The sequence below is a fragment of the Scatophagus argus genome, chromosome 4 (genome assembly GCF_020382885.2).
Source record: "Scatophagus argus isolate fScaArg1 chromosome 4, fScaArg1.pri, whole genome shotgun sequence".
Lineage (NCBI taxonomy): Eukaryota > Metazoa > Chordata > Actinopteri > Scatophagidae > Scatophagus > Scatophagus argus.
The window spans coordinates 24,553,851-24,579,828 of NC_058496.1; the positions used below are offsets into that span (position 1 = coordinate 24,553,851).

A 25,978-nucleotide genomic window follows, 5' to 3' on the forward strand; every position below is an offset into this window, starting at 1 on the left:
AAGCAAGTGCATTTAATAATCGTGTTACAGATGGGTGTATACAGCGAGTGTGAGGAGTACTGGGACAGAAGAGTTTTTACCTCACGTTAAACATCTGCTCAGGTGAAATCTGTGAGTGCAAAAACTGCCATTTCTGCAGTGGAGTTTTGGTCAAACATTTTAGTCATCAGATGTGTTAAATCTCTGAAAACAGAACCAAAAAAACTAGTTTTTTCGGTTGTGTGCAGAGAGGGGACTTACGTTTTCATAGATCTGGATGATATATTTTTTTTTTTTTTGGCAGCACTTTATTTTTACAGATCCATCATCTTCAAGTATTTTCATTTGGAAGTTTCCTGTAGAGAACTATGCAATTTGGCACTAATTATATTGAATTTATTCTATTGAGTTAAATGATTTTGAGAGTTTGTCATTTATTATTGAAATTGTATTTTATGTTTGCATGGAAACAAATTTCAAATTTTTGTTCATCTGAACAACATCTGATCAACATAAAATAATTACGCAGGTCATTTACAGGGATTTGTAGATTTCATATCACTGTCAGCTTAATATCTCTGGGTTTCGGGCCAATCCCAGCACTTCCTCTATACCAAAGGATGAATCATAAAAATAATGAACAGATTAAATGACGATGGAAATAATTCTTTGTTGTAGCTCAACTGAACATGGTCGGTAACTTGCATATAGTTAGTACCAAATTAAATAGCTTTTACCGTGCGATTTCATAGGAGTATTAAGAATGTACTGACCCATAAAATAAGGCATTACTTGCTCATTATTTTCCAACAAATCCCGAACACCATCATGTGTCGGAAGGCTTGCTAGCTTACTTAGATAATTAAAGGTTAATCTGAAGTCTTAAAGAGCTAATTGATAACATCTGAAATCTTGATTTTGCTGACCTCCAGTGGTTTAACTTCTAATCTGGCAGTGATGCAGAAGTGTAGACCAGGATATGTCGGTGCCGGAACATCATTGTTGGGTGTGGTCAGAGGTGCAACAGACTGACTGATTATGGCTTGAGTACTTTTCAGCAGAGCGTTAGCTTCCTTAGCCAAGACTATTCTACTCTGTTTCAGTCCAATATTATTTAGCCAGAACAAAAGAAAAACACAAAGTTAAACTGTGATTCTTTGGCTCTGTCCACTGCGATTTAATTCAACCAGAGCAGCTCTGCCCTCAGAGAAATGTTAGTACAACTCAAACTTGCCTTTTGACAGGTATGAAAATGTAGAAGAAGAATCAAAAGTTGAGTTGAGCTACACTCATCTTCTGAATAAAATACAAAAACTGTGAGTATACAGCTCGCCCAATACTTCTGTCACAGACTGCATACATTGTCGTCATCATTGGAACAAATAAAATCTGTCAAATCTTAGACCTCTCTAATTTCTCACTGTAAGTGCCAGATTCTTTAAGAATCTATCAAGGTAGACTTTGACTTTAATCCACATCGAGATCCTATAGTGTCGTAAATAATACTCCCTTGTTTCATTCATAAGGTCACTGATGCAGTACTGTAATCTAACAAAAAGGCTAGGTATACCATAAAAGTTCTATTTGAGGCCCACTTGTAAACAAACTAAAATGACAGCCATTAGATGCTGCAGTGATACTGCAATGACACAACACAGTTGGTTGATGAAGCCTCAGCGACTCTGGCATGCTAGTTTCCACCAATCTTTAAAGTCACAATTTCTTTCATTCGAAATTAAATCTTCAAATTCAACAGTCTTTAATCAGCAGTTGCTGACAAAAAAATAAAACTATGGTACTCTTTTTACTGCAGTTGTCTGCTGCTAATGACAATGCCAACCCAAATAAAAATGTGCAATTTAAAGCAAAAAAAAAAAAAAAAAAAAAAAAAAAACCAAAAAAAAGAAAAAAACAAAAAGCATTTAATGTAGAAAAAAAGATCTTTAACATTTGGGTATTATTTCAACTGTATCATGCCAGCATCTCATTTCCCAGGTTGAGGAAACAACATGTTTGTTGGTTTTTGTGATATAAATACAGATATATGGTTATTCTCCTATTTGCAACCACAACAAGACGATCTTAACATGCAGATGGAGTTTGGAATAAACAAGGAGATTGTAATTCTTTAGACTTTAACAACAACGGAGACCAAATAAAAACAGACAAAGGGAACGCTGAAGCGAAATAAAGAAACGGGACAAAAAGCACCAAGTGAGTGGGAAGTGTGATATACCACAAAAGGTGGAACAGAAAGAGCCTGGGCGCACTCCCGGCGGATCTGCCTGGCTTGTGTGGCACTTAACATCGTCGTCTTTGTATACAGAGCTTATAACAGTCATGCAAAGGGCACAGTATTATTCTAACAAGGCGAGAGAGAGAGATTAACAGATAATGAAGAAAAGAAAGGAAAACATGAAAGAGGACAAAAAGGGAGGCACGACAACACTTCCTCCAGACGAGACAAGTTCTGTGTAATAACTGATTTCTTGTCCTGACGCAGTAAATTTTCCCCCATATGAAAAATATCATCCTGTACATACAGACTTGTATGAAATAAACAGACTTTTCCTTTAGTTTCTCATGGCTAAGGCAAAAATTGATGGCGAAAACCTTTCAAAGCACCTGTAATTTGGTGCATTTTTATACAACCTGACATCTTACTGAAGCCGATGAGAAATGAAAAATGGGTATTTTATGTTTTTAATGTAAGGAAAAAAGTTATAAATTCATCTGACTCCCCTTCTATCATCAACCTTGCCATTAAAATATCTTAAGACTCTTTGGGCGATATATATACATACATATATAGATATCTATATCTATATATGTATATATATCTATATCTGTCTACATATATCGATATATATATATATATCTCGATATATATATCTAGATATGTACAGATATAGATATATATACATATATATATGTATGTATGTGTGTGTGCATGTGTTTATATTTCTGTATATATTTGCATTTGAACCTTGTGTGTGTTAAGGATTAAAATACAAGGTCTTTGTTAAAATACATATCCTCATCAACACTAAGTGATGGCTTGTGGCCCACAAAGTCTCTGGCTGATTATGTCATTCCATTGCATAAATCAGTTGATTTAATCTGTGTTTATCCTTTCTTCAAAGGGATAAAGAGAGAAGAAAGATCAAGGTATCCCTTGTAACAGTGCGACAAAGGTTAGTTTAAAAAAAAACAAAAATCCAAAAAACCTTCTTTATGATGGATGATTCTTTTAAGTAATCTACTGTTGTTTGTGCAATGTAGGCAGAGTTATAACCACGACAGCTGCACCAAAAAACACAACTATCACTGTCATTCAACTGGACATAAAAGGTCTTGAATTGGAATAACCAGAGCCAAAATGCCTTTTGAAACACACAAAAACATTGTTTATCTTGGCTTAAAACGCAAAATCACCCCCAAACTGTAAGCTGTGACATGACCCCCCTGCCTCCCCCCAGAGAGAGAGAGAGAGAGAGAGAAAAGAAAAGAGAAAAAGAAAGAGACAGAGGATGATTGATTGATTCCTGATGCCATTCCTGAGCAAAGTGGACTTGACGAGTGAGACCCAAGGAATCCAGATGATGTGGACAACAGGAGAGGAAAATAAAAACCAAATTTAAAAGAACAAAAAAAAAAACTAACCAAAATATCACAGCAACAGTGTGGAGGCGCAGAGGAGCAGTGGCAACGCAGAAGCCAGTCCACAGAATCATCTGGAGGGAGAGGAGACAGCGATCGTATGATGACTTGTCAAAATTGTGTTTATAATACATATGTATATATGCAGCTAGAGTCACCAACTGATCACGTTCAAAGCCTTTTTGCTCTCTTCTGCTTTTGACCTTATATAAAGATCTACTCGGACCCCTTTAATGAGAAATGTGTCGGGTCAGTTACGAAGTTACTACAGCTGCACGCTGCTACAGCTGGTGTGTGAAGTTAAACAACCAATACCAGAAGTTACAAGCACTAAAATAAGAAGTTAAGGCGTGAAACGCGTTGTAAACAGATTGTTGCTGCTGCAGAGAGCAGAGATGCGCTTTCTGCTGCTCTAATGTTAGGAGATTTCACCCTCCGTTCCTTTTCAGTAGACTCATGTTTTGCACTGAAATGCTGCAGAAAGGAAACGCGGTAATTACATACGCTGACACAAAGCGGATGACAGGCTATAAAATGTAGCACTGATGGTTGTTATCACAGCAAGAGGCCTGTCACAGAGCAGCTGGTTAGAAGAGACCAGGTGGCACGACACCACATCTTGGGAGAGTCATTAGTGTGGGGAATTATCACATTATCTCCTCTTGTTCTTTTATATTTGGCATTTTTTTTGAATAGAATAATTTATTTAATAAAGGTTTTGGATAATATTGACTGTTAAGTGCCGATACCCACAATGTATTCTTTTCCATTAAAAAGCACCAGTACGCTTGTAATTTTTGCTTGCATCTGGAAAAAAAAATGACCTTTGTCATGCAACGTTTAGAAGATTAATAACAAGAATTCTTGTTAGAGTGAAAAAAGTTGCATTAGAGTAAGTATTTTATACAGTATTAATGTATGAGCCAGCAACCCCCTTATTGTTAACTGTGACACATTACATACTAACATATAGAAATACTTTGGAAAAAGTGTTTGCTAAAGAAAAAAAACAGCAATACAAGAACATTACCTCTATAAAATACACAAATTTAATGCCAAAATAAGAGTATACAGTATATGCAGGTTTTGCACACACACGTTAGAAAACAGGCAACAGTAGAAGGCAGCATGGAGGCCACTGACGCATTTTGGGCCAACTCTCCATATTAAACATGCTTTAATTGCCACAGAACTTGTTTTCATCTAGTTTCAGGGTTTCATCAAAATCAAGATTAGAACTCTACGGGCCAATGAATTACAATGAATATAGAAGGAAAAATATATCCAGAATATAAAATAAATATAAAAAGTATGTGTGCAAATTAGTGCAAATACAATGAAATTGCAGAAACACTATCTCACTGTTTGTCATGTTCATAGATAGATGCCCGTCCTGCCTCCAGAAGCTGAGCTACAACTTCAAAAAAAATCCTGATATCAAGTACAAATGTAAGGCTTTGTAAGGTTTTTCTTTTTGCAGTAAATAACAATTATGCTTGGTGGTGTTGGTGCAAACTTCCAGTTCAGACTGACAGATGGCTTATGTCATTTTCTCCTGGTGAAGAACCTCTACTTCACTCCTTACAAAAGCAACATTTATAGTGTACTCTGTGAGGGCTTTACTTCAGCTAATGAGTGGTGAGTTGTTAAATTTAGCACAAATGAATCAGTAGTTTTGTAAAGCTGAAACACCACTCACTTGCAGTTTTATTGCTTAAAGTAGTTGTCATCATGGACACTCGACTCTACTGCAGTGCAGCGGAGGCGGGAGCATCTGACTGTGGCGAGGAACACCTTGCTCTTTTCGACCATGAAAAGTTGGTTGATAGAAGACTTCGGTTCAGCTACTGGTAATATTGTTCTGTTGTTGACTGCAGTTCTGAACACTGTTCCTCAAGTCGGTTTTCAGGTTCTATGCTGGACTGCAGGTGTGGACTTACCTGTGTGAGATGTTAGGACCTAAAGCCGGGCTGGAAACGTGCAGTTTCTTCAAAGATGAGCTCCTTCAATGTCTCTTTGGGTAGGTCATCCAGTTCCATGTCAAACTTGAATGGGGCTTCAGCAACAGGCTACACAGGGAAGGAGACAGGCCATGTTGATATGACTAAGCAGCTACATCATGCGCACCAGCTTGCTTAAAAAATGTTCACCGTTGTTCAGTTACGTAAATATCATTTGCACATCTAAAATGTGAGGAATGGAGGAACATAGCATGAGAAAAAACAGAGAACATGGTATCTTCATGAACAAAAGATAATGTACGTTCCAGACAGACACATGCAACCATGTAAGCCAACACCTAACAGACCATCTCACCTCATCTGTAGGGTCGTAATATTGCTCCAGGTAGGGGTGTGCCAGGGCCTCCTCCACCTCAATCCTCTTGTGAGGGTTAAAGGTCAACATCTTGTCCAACAGGTCCAGAGCTGCAACACAGGGATGAGAACATTTAATTGGGCAACAAAGGCCTTAATTTAGGTCAGACAACAGTGAGCTTGCCTGTCCACTAGAGGGCACCATGACACAATACCTGCTGTTTGCATTATTCTAAGGCGTAAAGCTTGACTTGCGTGTTTGACTAAATTATTGAGCTGCTTCATATTTAAAGCATCAAAATAATCTAATTCTGTAGTCTGAAATCACAGCGGAACTGGATGAGCAGCAAATAATAAAAAAATAAAATAATGTACTGTCACTAAATTATCCTTTTCTCTTCTGCAAACATTAAAACTGATTAAGTAATGCTGAAAGAACTGGAGTTAAATTCTACTAATCCAGCAAGTTTCCTTCATGCTTCCTTCTTGTCCCAGCTCCTCTCTCCTCTACTACTAGAATTTATTGTAGACTGTGTGACAACAGTGTTGGTCTAGCCTTATATAGACAGACAAGTCATCATGAAGGTGTTACACATGCTCAGAATCCTCCAGATCCCACCCAAATCAGTACCTGCTGTAGCTGTAGCAGTTGCTACTGCAGTGGCTCGAACACGATTCCTCCCCAGCTTCCCACCCCCAAACATAACTCTTTCTTTTTTTGTTCAATTCCTGCACCACCTGTGCCTCACATAAAATGCTATTCTAAAATAAATTCTCAGGAAATGGTTTAGCGATGGTAACTCTTCCTTGTCTGCAGTACATCCTCTTGATAATATTCTAGAAACTCTGACTCAGTGGGGATGGTGTTTATCGATTATATCGTCGGCTCTGACCTTTGGGATCAGCATTGGGGAAGAGGCGGTTCCATGGCACTTTGCAGCGCAAAGGCAGCGACAATAGATAGTTCCTGGCCTTAATGTTGATGATGCAGTTGAGATCCTCCTGAGAGGGAGATCCCAGGATCCCTGAGGAGAAGATAAAAAATTAAGTATTGACTCTGTATATGACTCTTTGCTAGGACACAACTCTAAATGAAACATGCTTTCTACTAATTCACACTGTCCCTGCTTTAAGTTTTCAGCTTTGTAGGGAGGTTTTCTTGAGAAAAAATGACAACAGTCTGAACGCGCAACAAATGACAGATGGAAGAAGCAATATGTGGTCTACCACCAAGACACAAAAAGTAGGACTTGATAAATGCATATTAACAGCTACAGAGTGTGAAACTGTAGCTCAAGTCTGGAGTGGTCAAATTATTTTGAGAGACTCAACAGACACTGAATTTTGGATTCACATTCATCTTACTTTAGTTGAAAACATGAAGTGGTGGGGGTTTTACAAGAAATGAATGAGGCATGTTTTCTTCTTTCTTTCTTTATTTGTTTCCTGTAATATATTCCAAAATTCTTATGTAGGAATTCACTATGTAGGAACATTCACTAATCATTTAACCAACAATACTACAGCAAAACAGCAATGCTAAAAACACGAAATATAAAAAGAATCATTACCCAAAATGTGGTTAAGTTGATCCAAGTAGTGCTTCCCAGGAAAAATTGGCCTGTTGGACAACATCTCAGCCAGGATGCAACCCACTGACCAGATGTCTATGGACTTGGTATAGCCCTGAGAATGAGGGGTACAAAAGACACAGTCATGACTACAGTATATTTAAAGTTAATATATTATCAGTTGGTGAATTGGGCCCTTTTCAGTAATAACATAGCATAAATGCAAGCAGTATTAAGTTAAATCTGGTATAACAGATGTTGCTCATGAAATAGTAGCCAGATGTGGCAAAAGAAACAATAAATTCCCTAGCAGATTTACCAGTTATTCCCGACTTCAGGCATGTCAGCAGTTTACAACAGGTGAGGACACTCACCTTGGAGTTGAGCATGATCTCAGGTGCTCGGTACCAGCGAGTGGCCACATACTCTGTTAGGAAACCAGTGTGATCGTGGTCAGGATCAGCCACACGAGCCAAACCAAAATCACAGATCTGCAGAATGATGAGTTAAAGGACAATGAAAGACATTAGAAAATACAGGATCAAAATAAACTGAATGTCATTTCACTGACAACTTAAAACCTAATCTTAACAGGTTAGAACCAATGTTTAGAGAAATGTTTCTACCAGCACTACCTTTACTGGGATACTAAAATTCATCTAAAACCAACTGAATTTAGGTAGAATAGGCCTTACCATATGGGCAAAAATTTAATAAGAGGAGAAAAGACCAAAAGCTGGTAAGTTTTGGAATGAAAATAATCATAAAATGTTTTATATGAAACAGAATATGATATATCACTGATAGAAAATGAAGCCCAAAAGAAACAGCCCAGGAGACACTACCTTGAGATCACAGGTGGTGTTGAGCAGAAGGTTGGAAGGCTTCAGGTCACGGTGCAGGACATTGGCAGAGTGGATGTACTTGAGCCCTCGAAGGATCTGGTAGAGGAAGTAGCAGATGTGGTCATTGCTCAGGTGTTGAGTCTTCAGGAGCTTGTACAGGTCTGTCTCCATGAGATCCTGGACAATATATCTGCACAGTCGCAAGTTAAAGAAACTTGAATTGTAATATGTGCCCATAGTAAAAATATAAATCTTAAAAGTATATAAATCTGTCCCGCGCACAAGTGACATATTTATTCCCATCTGGACCACAAGCTTATATTCCTGGGCAGTTGAAAGTATTGAAGTCGAAAAGTAACCAAAATCAACGCTGTGACACTCCATACATATGTACTGTATATCAATATGTGCGGTGAATGCATGTCTTTACACAGACTGCTCGGTTTTACTGTCCAGCACTAGCATTCAAACTACATTCAGGGTTTACAGGGACACTCAAATTGGACATTTTGGCAATTGTCGACATTCATCTTGATTGTGGTGTTACAGAAGGCTGCTAGAACAATGAAAAGAAAGCCAACTGCAGACATGATTAGTATTTTGGGAAACCTGCACAATTAAGCCAAATCTCTACGTCCCTGAGGTGTTAGGGTAGTTAAATGAGCTTGTGCTCCTGTAGCTACAACACACATGGAAGCAATATTTGAACAACAAGGATTCTTCACCTAACTTGGTAGAAGAAAGCTCATTTTCTATACATGGGAGACAGTCTGGAACGGTTGACTGTTTTTGTTTGAGTGAATGCTCATGTTATCTGACAAGCAGAAAGCGGTGAGCTGATCATCCACGGGCTTAAGTCACATCTATTTCTTTTAGGTAAGGCAGAGTGGTAAACTACACACGCTGACAGCAAATACAGACTCAACCAGTTTGCTACTGTTGCTGCTGAGTTACAATGAAGAGCCTCTCTGCCAAATATGTGCTGACAGAAGGCTATTATGCAATGAATATAACTGAAAAACCCTATTCTACTACAAATGCTGGAGTGTAAGACCAACTTCACGGGTAACACAAAAATGTAATCAAATACATACAGGTATAGTTATATATTCTACTTATACACTCAACAACCTGAAATGCAAGATAAAAAGATTACAAATAAATCAAACTGTAAAGACACAAAATGCATGAGAACGTATCTTGATGTATCAGGCACTGTCAAAACATGAAGAGCGTATGTAAAAGGATACACGTCCTTCATCTGGTCAATGGTTGGCGTGCGGATGATGTCGTTGATTCCGATAATGTTCTCATGTTTGAAGCGCAGAAGGATTTTGATCTCTCTCAGGGTGCGTTGGCAGTATGTCTGGTGCTCAAAGGGGCTGATCTTCTTAATGGCCACACGTATCTTGTTGTCCCGGTCATAGGCAGAGCTGAATGTATAAACAACAACAAAAAACAAAACAGCAATAAGTCAACAATTATACATCAATGCTAAAAGAGCAAAGGTTTTAATATTTGTTTGGAAAGTGGAAAGTGTGTAGGGCATAAGTAACATTAAACTCCTCTGAAGAGCCAGAAATAGTGATACTGACTTTTCTGTTTCATATATTTCATACAGACTCGTCTGCGCAGCCTCACCGATACCCACAATCCTCCAGTTACAAAAAAGCATGGGATGGCACCGGTGCATACTAATAACTCCGCTTGGGATACTGCGTCGAGCTGCACTGAGAGCAACCGCCCTTACTGTTAAAAGCTTGTGATGAAGGTACAACAAAACCCATGATAAAACAAAAAGGTACAGCAAATGTTGCTACACTAGAAAACATTTTGGAGATTCGCTTGTTTGAACAAATTGCAGTAAACATTTCTTTATCTCTTCTTTCACCATTACCCTCAATCGATCCACTGACGTGAAAGAACAGAACAATTTAATGACCAAGTTTTATTAAACAGCAGCGGTCAGGCACTAACCTCGGTGCCAAATACAGCTTCCTTTCTGTGGTTAGCCAGTGGAAAGCATTTACTGGAGGAAATACTTGGTTTGCATTAGCAGATACACCTTTGATGCAGTGTGGAGCAGAAAACTGCCGCAGAGGCCACCGCATTGTCTGTTAGATCGAAGTAAGAACAGCAATGTAGGTGTACAACATAACTCTCAAGCACAGAAAATGTTACTGTACACAAGAGCTATCCGAGTGCTGATACCTGACTGACCAAAGGCATTCTTTTAGGTACGATGACACACAGCTCAGCTGAATTCAGAGACCATCCCTGCTTGGGGCAGCATATTGTGGACTAGAGCTTGAACAACAATGTGTTTGTTTAAATTAAGTCCTGACATTCAATGTTTTGTAGAGTTGAAAATTCAATGCAAGCACAAGCTAGTTTTTCCCTGAGGAAGATTATTCATCAAACTGGAACAATTTGCTTTACAAAGTGATATTTTGAATTACACTAAAACATTTAGAATAAGGTAACATCCAGTAATCTATAATTGGTCAGCTGCATTTTATTAGTTAAGGCCTAAAAATTAATTTTCGGATTCCAGTGTTTCAATGAGACACTGACCACATTGTACAATAACCACATCTGAAACCCAGCGAACACAGGCATAACTTATACAGCAAATGATAAAATCCTGACTGGATAAACACTTATTTGCTGTGACTACTCACTGATCTTTTCATGAGGTGTTGGCCATTAGCTAAAATAAAAAGGACATAAAGTATGTAATATGTAATAAAGTGAAGTCTATTTCTATTCATTATAAATAAATTCAACTGTAGTGGTCAATCAGAAGAGCTGATCAGAGAAACACAAGACAGTTTCTCTTTGCTCCACTAAAATGCCATAGTCACCTGCAGGGCTGTAATGGCATCCCATCACTCTCAATGGAATATCTTAGCCAAGCAGGCTACAGAAAATGTGTTTGGGACAAACAGACTATCGCTTGGCAAATAACAAACGAGTGCTGACCACAGCATGTCTTCTCATTTTGTTACTATAGTTACTCTCACTGGCCGGCCAAGTGCATTTCAATAATTCTCTGTCTTTGAACTGTATCTAGTGTTGACACTCACACTGTCTTAGCCTACTCATTGTTGTAATTCTTTTTTGTACTTGAGATCAATTTCTCTGCAGCTTCATATCTGAGCTGTGAGGTGTTTGTTCTTCTCTGCTGCTTGACTAATCAGGAGGCTGACAATGTCACAATCTCTTTGCTATTTGCAGTTGTTCTTTGTCATCATTAAGGCTGCTCTTTGTCTCAACTAGCTCTTGTTTACGGTCGTGAAAGGACTGGCCTAGCTCCTAGCTGCAGCCACACTTCTTCTACGTTCCGTCAACAGTTTGTTAATACACGAGTTTAAGATTGCTGCAGGTTCCTACCTTCTTCTTGTAGTCATATATTCTTAAGGAATTTGACCTGTGTAGTCAAGATATAACCTAACACCTTAAGACATTTGCTTTCAATGGTGTGCCTGGTTTGCAACAGATACACGCTCCACTATCAGCAAGTCAGATGCACTTGAATCAGGATGCTCTACATAAAAATAAAATACTTATTTTCCTGGTACATTCTGCTATAATTCCTACAATCTATTGTGACCGCTGGATTTTTGTTTACTCTGCATGTCTTTAATTGTTTTCTGTTGTGTCACTGCTGAAACAGCAGTTTTCTCGCAGCTGGTATGTTCAGGTGTGTGTTAGGTGTTTGAGAGAACTATAACTGCATTATGATGATCAAGTCATCGTGCAACCACATCCTATTGTGCAAATTAAGTATAATGCAATAAAAACTAACAAATAGAGTCACTGCTCCACATATGTAAAATGACTGAGTGTCTGAGTGTGTCTACACCCAGCAGACTAATCGTTCAGTTCTGCTTGGCCCTGCCTGTGATGAGACGCCTCCTCCACACCATTCCAGGTACAGACATGTCCGCTGAATTTTCAGCCAGCATAACGGCTGTTTGAACTTCCTCATGCTTACTCAGCACAAGGTATTTTGAATTAACACACTAGGGTCTAAACCTGCATCGTGCACAGCAACTTTAATTCCAAAAAGCGACTATGTAAGTTTTTAAATCCAATAAAATTAAAATAAAAAAAAGAAACGAAGTGTCTGAGTGTTGCCTTCAAGTGCTGTGACTAATACAGAATTACATGAAACTATTGGATTTTTGATAATACAAATATTGAGGATATAACATATTGACAGAAATTCAGTCCACTTATTTTGAAGTCTGTCACGAAGAATGAAAATTTATTGTTCGGCTGGATACAAAAACTGGCCAGACATCTTCAATGTACAGGAAATGACACAACAAAACTCACTCACCACCTACTGCCAAGAAATGCAAATTACAGCTGGCAGCTTCCAAGATTTCCTGGATTTAAAAGTCATCTGGACTCAAAGTGTTGTAACTTTCTGCCATTTGGTGACATCACAAAACTGAAATTACCCAATAAATCTGTGCTTCAGGACAACAGATAAAACTTGCAACATAAATGTTTTCCTCAAGTTCTTAAGCTTCATCATTTCTATTCAGCCAACAGCGACTTTATTTCTACACATTACAAAGAACAGAAATGACTGAACAACACCCACATGGTATGACAAAATAAGAAAACGAGTTGCTATAGTGATGGGGGTGTAGGGACTGAAATGTAAACACAAGTGTGCCAACCTTCTGCAAGGGAAATATGAGTGACCTTCCTTTCCACTTGTGTGAGAGGGACGTGTGTGTGCGCGTCTGTGTGTGTGGGAGGAAATAGTTCTCCATGTAACTGTTCTACACCAGGAGATACCCTCATATACAGAGAAGCAGAGAGCTACAAGACTTATACATCCTCCCTAACATCTGATCCAAGGCACGGCAGTTTGGCACAGACATATCTTCAGACTATTTAAAGAACAGTCAATGGTACAAGCATCCGCCAGCTTTTTCTCATGCCTGATGTAAGCTCACACAATGCTAACAATGCTTTCTCATTTCCAACTTTATATATATAAAAAAAAGATACAATTTGGCTTATTAGTTCTGCATAAGTTTATATGGTTAAAAGGTACATGTGTGCCTAATTTGAGTTTTATATACAGGATTATGCACCCGCTGTGTATTTTAAGGTTTTTTGTTTTTTTTTTTTACAGTTTTACTGTGCTAACATTGTACAGACTGAACTAGTAAATGTATTTCACAAAAATAATGGTCGGGTTAACAGCTAAAATTGCTTCTCCCGTCTTAATTAAATGTAAAAAGCATGTTCTGACACTGGTTGCAGAGAGATGTTCCAAAAAGGAGAAAGTGTTTAGTGCAGACATAAGTGAACACACACTCAGTTCATGCTACATTTCACCACACTTACTGAGGCAAGCCCGTCAGTTCTTTGTGGGTTTGCTCTGGTGTCTAACAGAAGAAACCTTCTGAGGAAGTACAAAGTACACAAGTTGAGTGTGTAGTGTTAATATACTTTGCTCAGTGTACTGTGAGAGTCACTAAAACGTGAACTTTAAAGGATTTGTCAGATACAGTTTATGGACACACTACTCAGTGATTGTGAAGAAAGACAGTTGATTGTGGACTCTCATTCCCAGGTTGTCAAATAGTCATCAGCTTCAAACATCAGTACTTGACAATGTAGGAATGAGAGTCCACATTCAACTATCTTTCTCCAGCAACTTGATACCAAGAAATGCTCTGAACACAACAAAATAACAGGAAAGTAAGAAAATACAGGCAGAGGGCAAGGTCACCCCATCACACACATCTCGTGGGCCACAAGTTATGATTGAGAGGAATTATTTTTCTGTGAGTACATGTTGTTTTCTAAGACAATTATGCATAGCAAACTTTGAAGGCTGAGAACGGTGCTCTCACACACTCAGGACTTTCGAATCAAGTTTTTGATGGTTTTGATTTTTACTGATGTAAATCTGCCATTTCTTGCAGAAAGGAGACAAGACCTGGCTCGATGCTCACAGCCAGCCGGTAGTGGCACATGTCAAACTCAGTTGACTGTAATTCCTCACTGTAAAAACATCGGCAAACAATGTTTTGCAGCTTGATCCAATAGGAAGCTGCACTCAAACTGTTGCTGACTAGAGTGAAGTTGGAGCCATTTCACTACTTTAATTTCCTTCAGCTAACTGGATCTTTATGCTATTTTTAGGTTAAAAAAGAAAAGGCAAAAAAAAAAAATCTCAAAAGTCAGTAGTTCCAGCATTACAAATATGAATATGGTTTCTCAGTCTTCTGTATTTTTTGCTTCATATATTTTTCAAAATAATGAAAAGAAGATAATTTTTTTGTTTTTGGAAATCGCTTGTTAATTCAACAGCAAACACTTACAAATACAGGCCTACATTACTGTCTCCTGAGGTCTTGCTAACTTTGGTTCATGTCTCTGTACGAACTTTTACTCACATACATACAGGTATGCCATTAAATGTAATGTCAGACAGGTCAGACAGAGTGTCAGACCTCCATATAACGTAACCCATGTGCCTATCTTAATAAAGATGCTCTGGAGGCAAGCTCTTGCCTCTTGTATGTAAGAGGGGAGGAATCTGTTCCGAGCTTCCTTTCATGTTTCCTCTGTTTCTGTATTGTTTTCTGAGCATGCTCAGTGCCTAGTTGGGGGGGGCTGTTTCCAAGGAGATGTGAATACAAGGCTTTACACTGCAGCCGCTGTGTTACGCAACATGGCAGTTACCAGGACGATGTTCAAGGGGCTGGGTTAAAGGAAGAAAAAATGTTCACTATGCCTCAAGGCAACAAAAAAGTGCAGATATGAACGTCTATGCACAAATTAGACAAAATGTTTTGCAACAACTTTGAAGGCAACATGAGCTTAAGCATCAGGTTGGAAGCTACAAATAACACCACTAGAAGGTCTTTGTATTTTGCCATTTACAGCACACCATACAGCACTGATATACATGTACTATGAAATGCGACACCCAGACACTGGGGGTTATCACATCACTGATTAGTGAATGTGTCAGAATGGCGGTCAGTATTACCACTTTTAAGATAATGGCCTTTTACTAATGATAGTACAATACTCACATCTGAGATGTAAAGTAATGGTAAAATACAAATCAAAGTCACACACGAAGGAACATTATTTTAGTATGAGTTAATTACAGTTAATTACATTTTATCTCTTTCTGTCTGCGTTTTCACATTTCTATTAGAGCTACAATTAAAGTTAATGACTTCATTTGTCGATTGTAATTGACAGCAAATTAGATTAAAAGTGAACATCTTTGGCTTTTGGACTCTTGGTTACACATAAGATGATGCTCTGATCTGATCCTTAGGCATTTTTACAATATTTCATGTATCTAAAGATAAATTTCTAAACAAAGTTTAAAAAAAAAAATCAGATCAGATTAAACCATAATGAAAATAATTGTTGGTTAATTTACATTTCAAAAAAAACTGAGGAAGGTGCTACCGAAATCTGTAACTTTTCCCCAATGTTTCCTAATCATGAATCTACTGGCTTATTCGACACGATTTGTGGGAACCTGCATTCTATTATAATTCTGTTTTGTTTCTATATCAATAAAATTACAACTTTTTCTTAGACCTGACAAGTATCATTTGGTGTATCTGAGAGGTCTCAGTGGTAAAGCCTAAGGCATCAATGACATCGCCAACAACAGTTCACTCAACATGGTGGAGTGCAGAAAAAAAAAAGAAGATTCTTTGTTTGCGAGTTTTCAGCCAAGTAAAATCACAATTTGGGTACACACAGAAGAAGTGAACCAATTCTGTTCTCTACTTACGGATTTAACCACGGAAACAATTGCAGAATTTGGCTGCATCTGCTATTTTTGCTAATCACAATACACTTCCTGTTTATATTGACCACAATAACCAGTTTTTTTGGCAAAGTCACTATGAGGTGTTGATGTTTGCAAGGGCTTCTTTGTCAAGCTTGCATGCCTGTATGACAAAATGAGCTCTATAAAATAAACTAGCTCTGTGATGGACCTTGTGAGCCTTGTGAATTTCTATTCGCTCTGCAAAATGCATAGGTGCACCTCCATGTTAAAAAACATGAACACATAATATCGGAGCAAAAACAAGCTTTTGATGATATACAACTATTTATAATGAGGGAAACTGACATCGGACAAGCTACTGGTAAGGCAAACTGATTAATTTTATTAGCCATTTTAGTGTTTTCTTTTCCTGGGTTAACAAGAAAGACACACCACTACAAAAATCTCGGAATACAATAAACATTTTTACTGTGTTTATACTACAGTAATGCTGTCAGGTTTTGTTTCAGTAAAGGTAATGTCCAAATATGGGATCAACAACATATACTTCACTGTAGAAAGCAGTGCAAAAATATTCAATACAGGCCCCTAATCATTACTAGCAACATGAGGAAACATCAATGAACCAACTTATTCCTCCTAGCACTGCTTTGCACCTCCTTTATATAATTTTGATATCAATCTATATAGATCCTGATCAGTCCATCTATAGATACTACATACTTTGACACTGGCATTTACATTAGGGCGTCACTATTTAGTAGATTTACTTTTTGCAGTAGCTAGGTATCACTGAAAGTCACATATTTTCTTATTCTGTTTGTATATTTACTTGATTCTACACTTGTAGAATCCCTTACCACATTACCTAGCATGACATCCAGATAAACATAAGCAGTTCATTTACCTCAACACCCAAAGTAAACTTGGCTAGACACACACCCATCTGAATTACAAACTGAACGCAAAGAACCTCACTGGTATTAAAAGAAATGAGGTGGGTAAATAACAGCTGTGTCCACTGTGAGAGAAGTCCAGCAGCAACACATTTTTATGATGAGCTTAAATGGTCCCTTTGTGCAACCTTAAAAGGTTTGTAAACTCCATCTGATCCATTGGTCAACAACAATTTCCCTTAGTGTGAGCATTTAAAGTAAACACTGGTTTGCAGATGGAGGCACATCAGTGGTGAAAGAAGGAACCCACACAGAGTAAAAACACTGTAAATACTGTATTGTCTTAAGTGAAGTACAGCAGTCCTCCTACAAAAAGCACTTAACTTTTTTTTTTTTTATTTCACTCTGCCACTCCCATATAATATATAACTGCTGTATAACCTCCACCTCCAAGGTGCTGTCCAAACACATGGACCTTGGTATCTCTGTTTGAACTTGTTATCAGGAAGGTCGCACATTCTACTGCCAGTTGGCTATCCACATTCAACCACATTCATTTGGTTTTATTTTGCACACACCAAAATCCTGCCAACTAGATGAAACAATTTCTTGTATCCTTAAAAGAGGACAATTAATTAATTAACACTGTTAATCTTGATACATTTCTAAAACGCTGAAAGAAAATCAACCACATCTGTTTGCTGTCTTTTGATTAACAACATATCTAACATTTTCTGATAACTTGGAATATCAGCCACAGGGGTTGTAAGGCCCATGTCAAAGTTAAAACTTAAAACTATTACTTTCAGAATTCCTCTATTTATTTATCCCCAAAGGGAAATTCTTAAAACACATGCAAAGATGTGTTTTGTCTCACAATTTACCTATGCACAACAGTCAAGGCTGCAGAAAACTTAACCAATTGTGACTTAAGCAAAGAGGTGGGTGATTATTTCAATTAGTCGTTTCTCTGAGAAATGAGGGTGCAAAACATGAAAGGCCAACAGGCAACAGCCATGTAGTAATAAAATGCATCCGTTAGGCTCTGATGATGAACATCGATAACAGCTTCAATGTAACAAGCAGCAGCGTGTACACATTTTTTACTTGTTTGTTGAACCAGAAGTCGTTGTGCTCGTCTTAGCTGGCGTAATCACCAAAATTACACAAATGACATCTTCTGAATTGCACAACAGGATTTCAGTGTCAAGGCTCTTATTCTCTCCCTCCCTCTCCCATTGGCTGTGGAGTGGTGGTACTGATGTCAGAGGCAGAGGGGTTGCTATGGAGATGAGCGCCACGGTGGCATTTCAAGAGGACGGCTCATGGCAGAACGAAGCAAAGTATCAGCGATGGCAAGGAACCAGGCAGGTCAAGGAGTCAAGATCAAGATGAAAAAGAGTCGGGGGAAGCCAGAATGAGGACAAAAATGACAAAAAATATTATATTTGGGATTTTGAGTTGCTGATCACACGTTTACTGGAGATGTGTTAAATGGCACTTTGGTGCAAAGAAGTACCCTCCATTTCTCATAAAATGTTCTGGTGAGCTTTGTCTGGACTCTACACATGCCACAATGCCACAGTGCATTTTTTCAAATGCGGCTAAAGTAATTGCTTAAACCCAAATCACCATATGCAGCCTCTCAAATGTGAGCATTTGGTTGGTTTCAGCCGTTCCATCACTGTAACCATAACAGCTTTGAGTTCTGGACTGTTGGTTGGGCAGAACAAGTTAAGACGTCACACTGTGCTCTGGGAAACTGTAATAAACTAGACTACACAATTAACTGATTAATTGTACGAAATAATCAACTCATCAAAAGAATTGAAATTATTGTTAGTTACAAATTAACCTCTTGGGAAAAATGCTTTCAAACCATCTTGGTGCATAGTGAGTGTGGGGCTGAGTGAGTGACAAAGAGTAGCAGCAGAGAGCAAACTGAGCAGAGAAAAGGAGTAGTAGTAAGTTGTCAATCACTAAATGTACAGTATAGGCAGAAGAATGTCAGTTAATAAACCTTACAGCTTCTCGAGACAAAGAAAAGTTTTGCCTGTTCTTTCCCAATCTGCTGGACAGGTAAAGTATGTTCTAGAAGCATAGCAAGCTAAGCAAGAACGGTTAACATTACTGCTTTGCACTGTATGTTGGCACTGGTGCAGTCAAATCATTCTCAGCAGCTTTGTAATCCAGTCTTAAACTACACTGTCCTTCCAGCAACTCTGTGAAATAAATTCATAATGATACATCAACTCTGAATGTCTTCCATGATTTTTTTCAACGCTGAATTATTGTTGTTGTTAGCATATTGTAAGCCATCCACTGTATTTGATATCCTGACATGAGTGGAATTTGTAGACCAATCAGAGGCTGTGTTCCTGACTCGTTGACAAATCAGTGTATTGTGTTCCGGACCGGGCATGCGCAACAGCTCTCATCTGAAATATATTGCTCAGTGGAATACATGAGACACTTTTAAAAAAAAAAAAAACGATAGTGATGACAGTAATCACAAAAAAAATCACGCAGTATCAGTTATCGCTACAGCCTTGTCATGTCACATTTGCTTAGTATTATTTCATTGCAATAGCATTTCATTCAGTCTCACATGGCAAATATGACACCAAATCCACTGATATTGGGCCTGTAGTATTGTTCAAAATGTAATGATCAGTGATCTACCACAATACTGGCCTTAAAAAGCAGATTAGGTATTGTCCATGACATAATCTGTCAATTTAAAATACAGCTTGTTTGTCAATTTCAATGTAAAATTCAATATTTCATCCATCGGTCATATTAAGTCAGTGAACATTCAGTACCATAGCAATTCCTGACTGCTTGATGCCTTATACAGTGCAGTATACAGATTTTACATTTGGCAGCAGGATTGGACTGGTACTTGGTATCAGGAGACAGACTTTCCTGAGTTGAGGTATCGCAATAGATTGTAGAGATGCACTGATCCATCCTTTTCTCTCCCACTACCAACACCAGTTCATGCAATCTATCAATAACAAAAATGACCAAACAACAAAAAGGTTACTAGAAAGGAATCATATTACATCTCATTGTTCAGTGTGTTACATTTTCACCAAAAGATGCAATGTGACTGCCAATCTTTTTTAAATATAAAACTTTTTACAAACATGAGCCACTTCAGCAGCATTCCCCCATGATCTAACTATTCATGTGGGCGAGTTGAAAAGGCAAAGTATGCCATAGCAGCCTCTGAAAATCATCACAGAGGATGATACAGTGTTTCGCGATTGTGTAAGCAGATGATGAGCACGAACTGAGGCTTGTGTTAAGAGGCTCAGTGTACCTTCAATCTGCACAGCCCTCAGCCACTGGAAAACCCTGACTTGGAACAGCCTTACCAGCAACAAGAGGCTATTGAAAACAAAAATAGACCTACTCTGAAAATGAGACAGACATGCCTTACTGTTGACCACCCTATTACCATGCAGTCAAAAAATAACAGATCACAGCATATACTGAACAAATTCAAAACTTTCTAGAACACACACTAATTACCAGGCCTTTCTTTGTACCAACAACTCAACACTACAATTTACAAGTTTTACATCTACAGCAGCTAAAATTAACAAATTTAATGTCCAGAAATTAAGCCGCACTAGCTGCCGTTGTGAGGGAGTCTGGGCTTGTCTTTGGCTTGAACCAGCAACACCATAGGGTTCATTTTAGCTCCTTTTTTTCTTTTCCACAAAGAAGCAACAAAATCTTTAAATGGGGCAGTTAAAAAATCTGACCATTTGATATCAGATATCACAGCACTCCAGACAGTGTGTCAGAGATTTTACTCAAAATGTAACAAAAACAAAAAAAAGAATCATTATTCAATTAAAACTCTTGTGCATATGTTAAGTAGTCTGCGACATACAGAAACAAAAAGTTATAGCATAAACTCTCTGTGTAAATATGTAGCAGCACAGCGCTATTAACTGAAATCACAATATGGTCATGTGCAATATGTAAATCGCAGGAGCTGTAATTTTTTCATAAAGGTAAATTATGGTGCAACTAACCATTTTACATGAAGCACTGTGGTGCTACAGAGCTGCCCCAGCGTATAAATCATATTCACCAGGCTTAAAGGAACATGCCTATTTGGTACAGATCTCCCTCAGCAAAAAAAACACATCACTGTCATTTTACTTATTAATTTATTTTTGATAGAATTAAGAAATTCAAAAGTGAGCATAACCACATTTTTTCCCCCTTTTTTTGCATATCAGTCAGTTCTAATGTGCAGGCACATCTCTGCAGAAGTACACGCCTCAGGATTTAAGTATTAACAATCTTGCAATTTGCTGAAAATCAGCATGAATTACCAAACTCTTGTAGACCAATCATTTTTAATTTATGGATCATTTTTAAGCTACCAACCAGTCCAGGGTGTACCCCACCTCTTGGCCGTAGTTAGCTGGGTTAGGGTCCAGCTCCCCACCACCCTGACGGTTTTTTGAGCTACCAAAAATGAAAAATGTTCTCTTATTTTGTTAAAACCCTGTATGTCTGAAATCCATAAAATGTACATGATAAAATATGTCAGTAAAGCCACATTTTCTTTCTCATAATGCTTGCTGAATACAGTCCAAGGGAGGCCATTTACAAAATGGTAACATAAGTATAGAGTGGTGCGCTTCCATCACAAAGAGCCTGATAAAGAACTGATGCAATTTAAAAATACTTGAGATGCAAACCAAAGGATGTCTATGAAGTACACGCTGCACCACTTTCTCTGGCTGCTGCACATCAAAGCAACATGACCAACTGACTCAAAACTACAGGTATCAAGAAGAACGCAGCAAGACAAGTGCAAGGAGGCTGAGGCTGACACATCGCCCACTCCAACTGCCTTTGAGCATGCCAAAAATACAGAAACAACACCAAAGTACAGCACTAAGCTTTAACATGAACATGAGACATGAGTGAAGTTCATAGTAAAAATTCAACAGCACTGGGCTGTTTATATGGCTTTTGCTGCTCTCCAGAGTTTATGTTGTATATTTCATCTAAGCCCAACTAAAGGTGAGAGTCCCTGCAACCTTAGTAAAGCATGATGGACCTGTCTGTGCCTAATGCTCTAATTTATCATTACTAAAAGAGACATCTAAATATTATCCCATTAATTAGAATTTGCAATATCCAGAAAGCACTGTGTACCTAGCAACAGCACTGGGTGAACAGATAACACAAGGAGTTCAGCCCAGTTTCACTTTAACTAAAACACCACTAAAAGAGAGTTCATGGAATAAAACGTCATAGTGCTGCCCACATGCTTTAAATGACGATTAGGTGATATACAGAAACACCACAACGATGAGAATCAAGCCTAAAAGTGACAGAAACATTGTATAAGTTACTACTTGTAGCATATCAACATTAATTGATGGCTATGATGAAACCATTTCCAGCTTTACTCATGACAAAAATAGCACTTTGTGTGAGCTGAGCTTCAGGTAGGCCATAGAAGAAACTGAGAATAAAGTTGTCATTCATCATGTTGATTGTTCTACTGTTCTTGTGAACCTAAACTAATATCCATGATGGCAATCAGGTGAAAAACAGAATACCTTTTAAACAAAACTGACAGAATCATTAGTCCAGTCCATCACATCAACTAACTGTTTATGTTCAGTTATTGTTCCCATTTCCATAAATTATTTCCTACAGTCTTGTTTACCCGTTTGTCCTTAATAAATCAACATCAATGTAAATATGCCAGGCTTAAAAAACAGTTGTACCAACACAAAAATCACCATTTGTGAAGGAAACAGGAAATCAAAATGCATTATTATCTAGTACCAAGAGTTTAACACAATTTATTGAGCACACATTGAGACAGTAAGCCATCACTATGAAGTAATTGGCTTAGATAGGCTGACACGAAGGAGAAACACAGCAACAGCATATATTTGATATTTTATATATAATATAGATTGTGCCCTTTAAATTACTTCAATACTTAATCAACTGTCAGAATTGGACATAATAACTCAATTAACTGTTTAAACATTAATATAATCAAAGGTGAATTTCTGAAATTATTTTGATGTGAAGTGCAGCTCCTTGGTGACTATGACTTTACAGATTCCAACACTTTTACTGAAGCACTGTTCTTTTAAAACTACAAGAAGCTCACAGACAACTCTTTACAACTTAAGATCCTTCAAACACTAGGGCTTTAACCGTGTTTTATCTGGTCTGATAACCTTGAGCTACACAATATACCAGTCATGTGTTGATAGGAGATCGCACAAGTGACAGTCATGGCAGTGTGCTTTTGGTGAGTTTTCCATTTTGCCAACAAAAAGATGCTCAACAACCTGCTGTGTCCCCACAGTGCAGCCAGGCTATGTGTCAAATCAGTGTTCTTAGAAAACCAAGCTCCTCTCAGCACAGAAGGAAAAGAACTACAATGCTGCTGTTTGACACAAGGACAAAATATTATGTAATACAGTACAATGTGAACATTTAAGGTCAGCTTTGTTACCACAGACCAAAGAAACGACACGATTTAGTGTTTTTGAAAGAGGAGAGTGGGATTCAAGTTAATATAATCTGAGTCAATTAAAATAACTTTGTCGGCTTTTTTATTAAAATATATACTACACATTTACTCATTTAAGATAGCAGTCAGGCAGTAGAAGGAGATTAAAAACTATATTCCATAAATAAAACTGTGCATAACTCGAGTTTTGCTGAGTTCATTCCTGCACTACTTGACAAGAAGCATGTCATATTAACTCCCCCAACTACATAGTGTAGCCAGCCATCACAATCAGTTATTGAAACAAATGTAAAAGGAAAACCCCTTGAGGTAGTCCTGTAATGCATTCTTTTGGCATATTATGCAAATATCGCCTCCATAAGCTAAACAGAGTGTACAGCTAACGTGGATGAGTACCATGGAGATGAAGAACAAACACGAGATGTAGTAGTGCAAAAATCACAATAAACAACTGAGACCTTACATATTCAAAGATCAAGTATTTTAAGTTACTAATTTGAATTTGAAAAAAAATGAAGCACGCAGTCAACCAAAATCACTGTAACTTTAAAGTGAAGGGTTGCACACACCCCGGTCGGTGCCAGTTACAGAGACAGTATTGACAAAATACCACATTTGTTCATTTCAAAAGCTGTACGCTGTATTTAAGAGTAGAAGATGCGATATATCCTCAGGTAAAAACGATTTAAATGGCATCTGATCCAAGTTAGTGGTGCCTAGGGTTACATGAATAAAGTAGACTTTCAGGTTAAGTACACTGACTTCTTGTTGGTCGTAATTACAGCGCAAAATTCCACCAAATGTGAACTTAAAGTCAGCCAGTTCAGCAGTGATTTAATCTTCCTTCTTAGCAAACGGATGTCGTCTTCATTAACTACCATCGGGTTAACACTTGCTAGCTAAAACATGACATTTAGTTGTTCCCACAGACAAGATATCGGTGAGCTATCGTTACGTCGAGCTAGAAATGAAAGGTGTAACGCTGAACTCTCTATATGTAGCTAGGCAAGCATCGTCTTCGGGTACACTTACCACACCATCCCGTAGGCTCCTTCCCCGATGTAGGAGAGGTTGCTGTACCGAGGCCCGACGTCAAAGGCCTGCCCGCGAACCAGCTCCGTTCCAGACCCGGGGCTGGGGCCGCAGCCAGCAGGGGCAGACACCGCAGCTGTCGCCATTATGAGGACTGGCTCTTTACAACGCTATCAAATAAAAAAGAGCAACTGAGAATAGAAAAATATATATGTGTGTGTTTATATCCGTCGTCGCCGTGACTGAAACAGGGCTTTCAATGTGGCAGAGGCCTTCACTACGTATGCAGTGTTTTTTTTCTTTCCGTTAATATGCGTTCACAGCGACCACACCACTGCTGTGCTGTCGCAGGCAGGCAGGGGCGAGTAGCAGAGAGGTTGCTGCTGCAGGAAATAACGGAGGTGGTCATGTGATCCAGTGTTTTCTATTTTTTTCCCTTTTTCCTTTTTTTTTTTTTTTTTTTTTTTTCCTTTCTTTTTGCGATGGTGGTGGTTGGGGGGTGGGTAGGTGATAAATGTTGCCTTCAGGTACGGCTTCGAGTCCAGTACGAGCACGACAGCAAGGAGATCCGTTGGTGAGCGAAGCATGAAGGACTTAAGGACTGTATAATGAGGAAAATAAACATAAAGCAGTACTCACTACTGTACTGTATTCAGTGCATAAAAATGGCTCTTGTGACTGATATATTGATTCAGAGTTGATTAATCTGCTGATTATTTTCTGTCTAACTGACTGATTGTTTGGTTCTTAAAAATTCTGGAAAAAGGTGCAGTCACAACTACTCCAAGCCCCATGACATACCTTCACAGTGCTTGTGTTGTCCGACTAATTGTACATACCTCACAATTATTAAACAAGTGGAACAATTAAGAGAGTCGAATTAAAAATTAATTAAAAGTAACTAATGGTCACATTGGAGAAATTTTAATGGTGATTTTTTTTTTCCATGAAAAATGATTCCATTGGTTATCAAAATAGTGGTGAATTAATTTTCTGTTGATGTTGATTAATCAGCTAACCATTTCAGCTTGTATATACTGTTGGGTAGCTCCATCAATAAAACATCATATTTTACAAAACCTTAAATTATAGAGTAACTAGAAACTAAAAATGTCAAAGAATTGTAGTGAAGTAAAAATTGCTATATTTCTCTTCAAAAGGCCTAGAAGCACAGAAGTATTAATTGCCATCAAAGAGAGTACAACTATACCTCATATCTGTGCTTAATTACACTACTTAAGTAAAGACTTACCACTTTGGCTGGATTTTCATGCCCCTGGGGAAAAACAAATTGCAGTTTCCTTTCATGTAATCTTGACTGACTGACTCTGCAGAAATCAC

The 25,978-nt window shown here is 38.1% G+C and overlaps 1 protein-coding gene across 1 annotated transcript; it reads right to left on the reverse strand.

The window, feature by feature from the left end:
- Positions 1–264: 264 nt before the first annotated feature.
- On the reverse strand, positions 265–25,020 carry mapk1 (mitogen-activated protein kinase 1). Its single transcript, XM_046385964.1, has 9 exons — positions 24,638–25,020; positions 9,621–9,803; positions 8,371–8,560; positions 7,900–8,016; positions 7,526–7,640; positions 6,848–6,979; positions 5,956–6,065; positions 5,580–5,708; positions 265–3,713 (listed from the first exon to the last, which is right to left on the reverse strand). The coding sequence occupies exons 1-8, from the start codon at positions 24,781–24,783 to the stop codon at positions 5,592–5,594; spliced, it is 1,110 nt and encodes a 369-aa protein (XP_046241920.1). The 5' UTR covers positions 24,784–25,020; the 3' UTR covers positions 265–3,713; positions 5,580–5,591.
- Between the last annotated feature and the right edge of the window lie 958 nt (positions 25,021–25,978).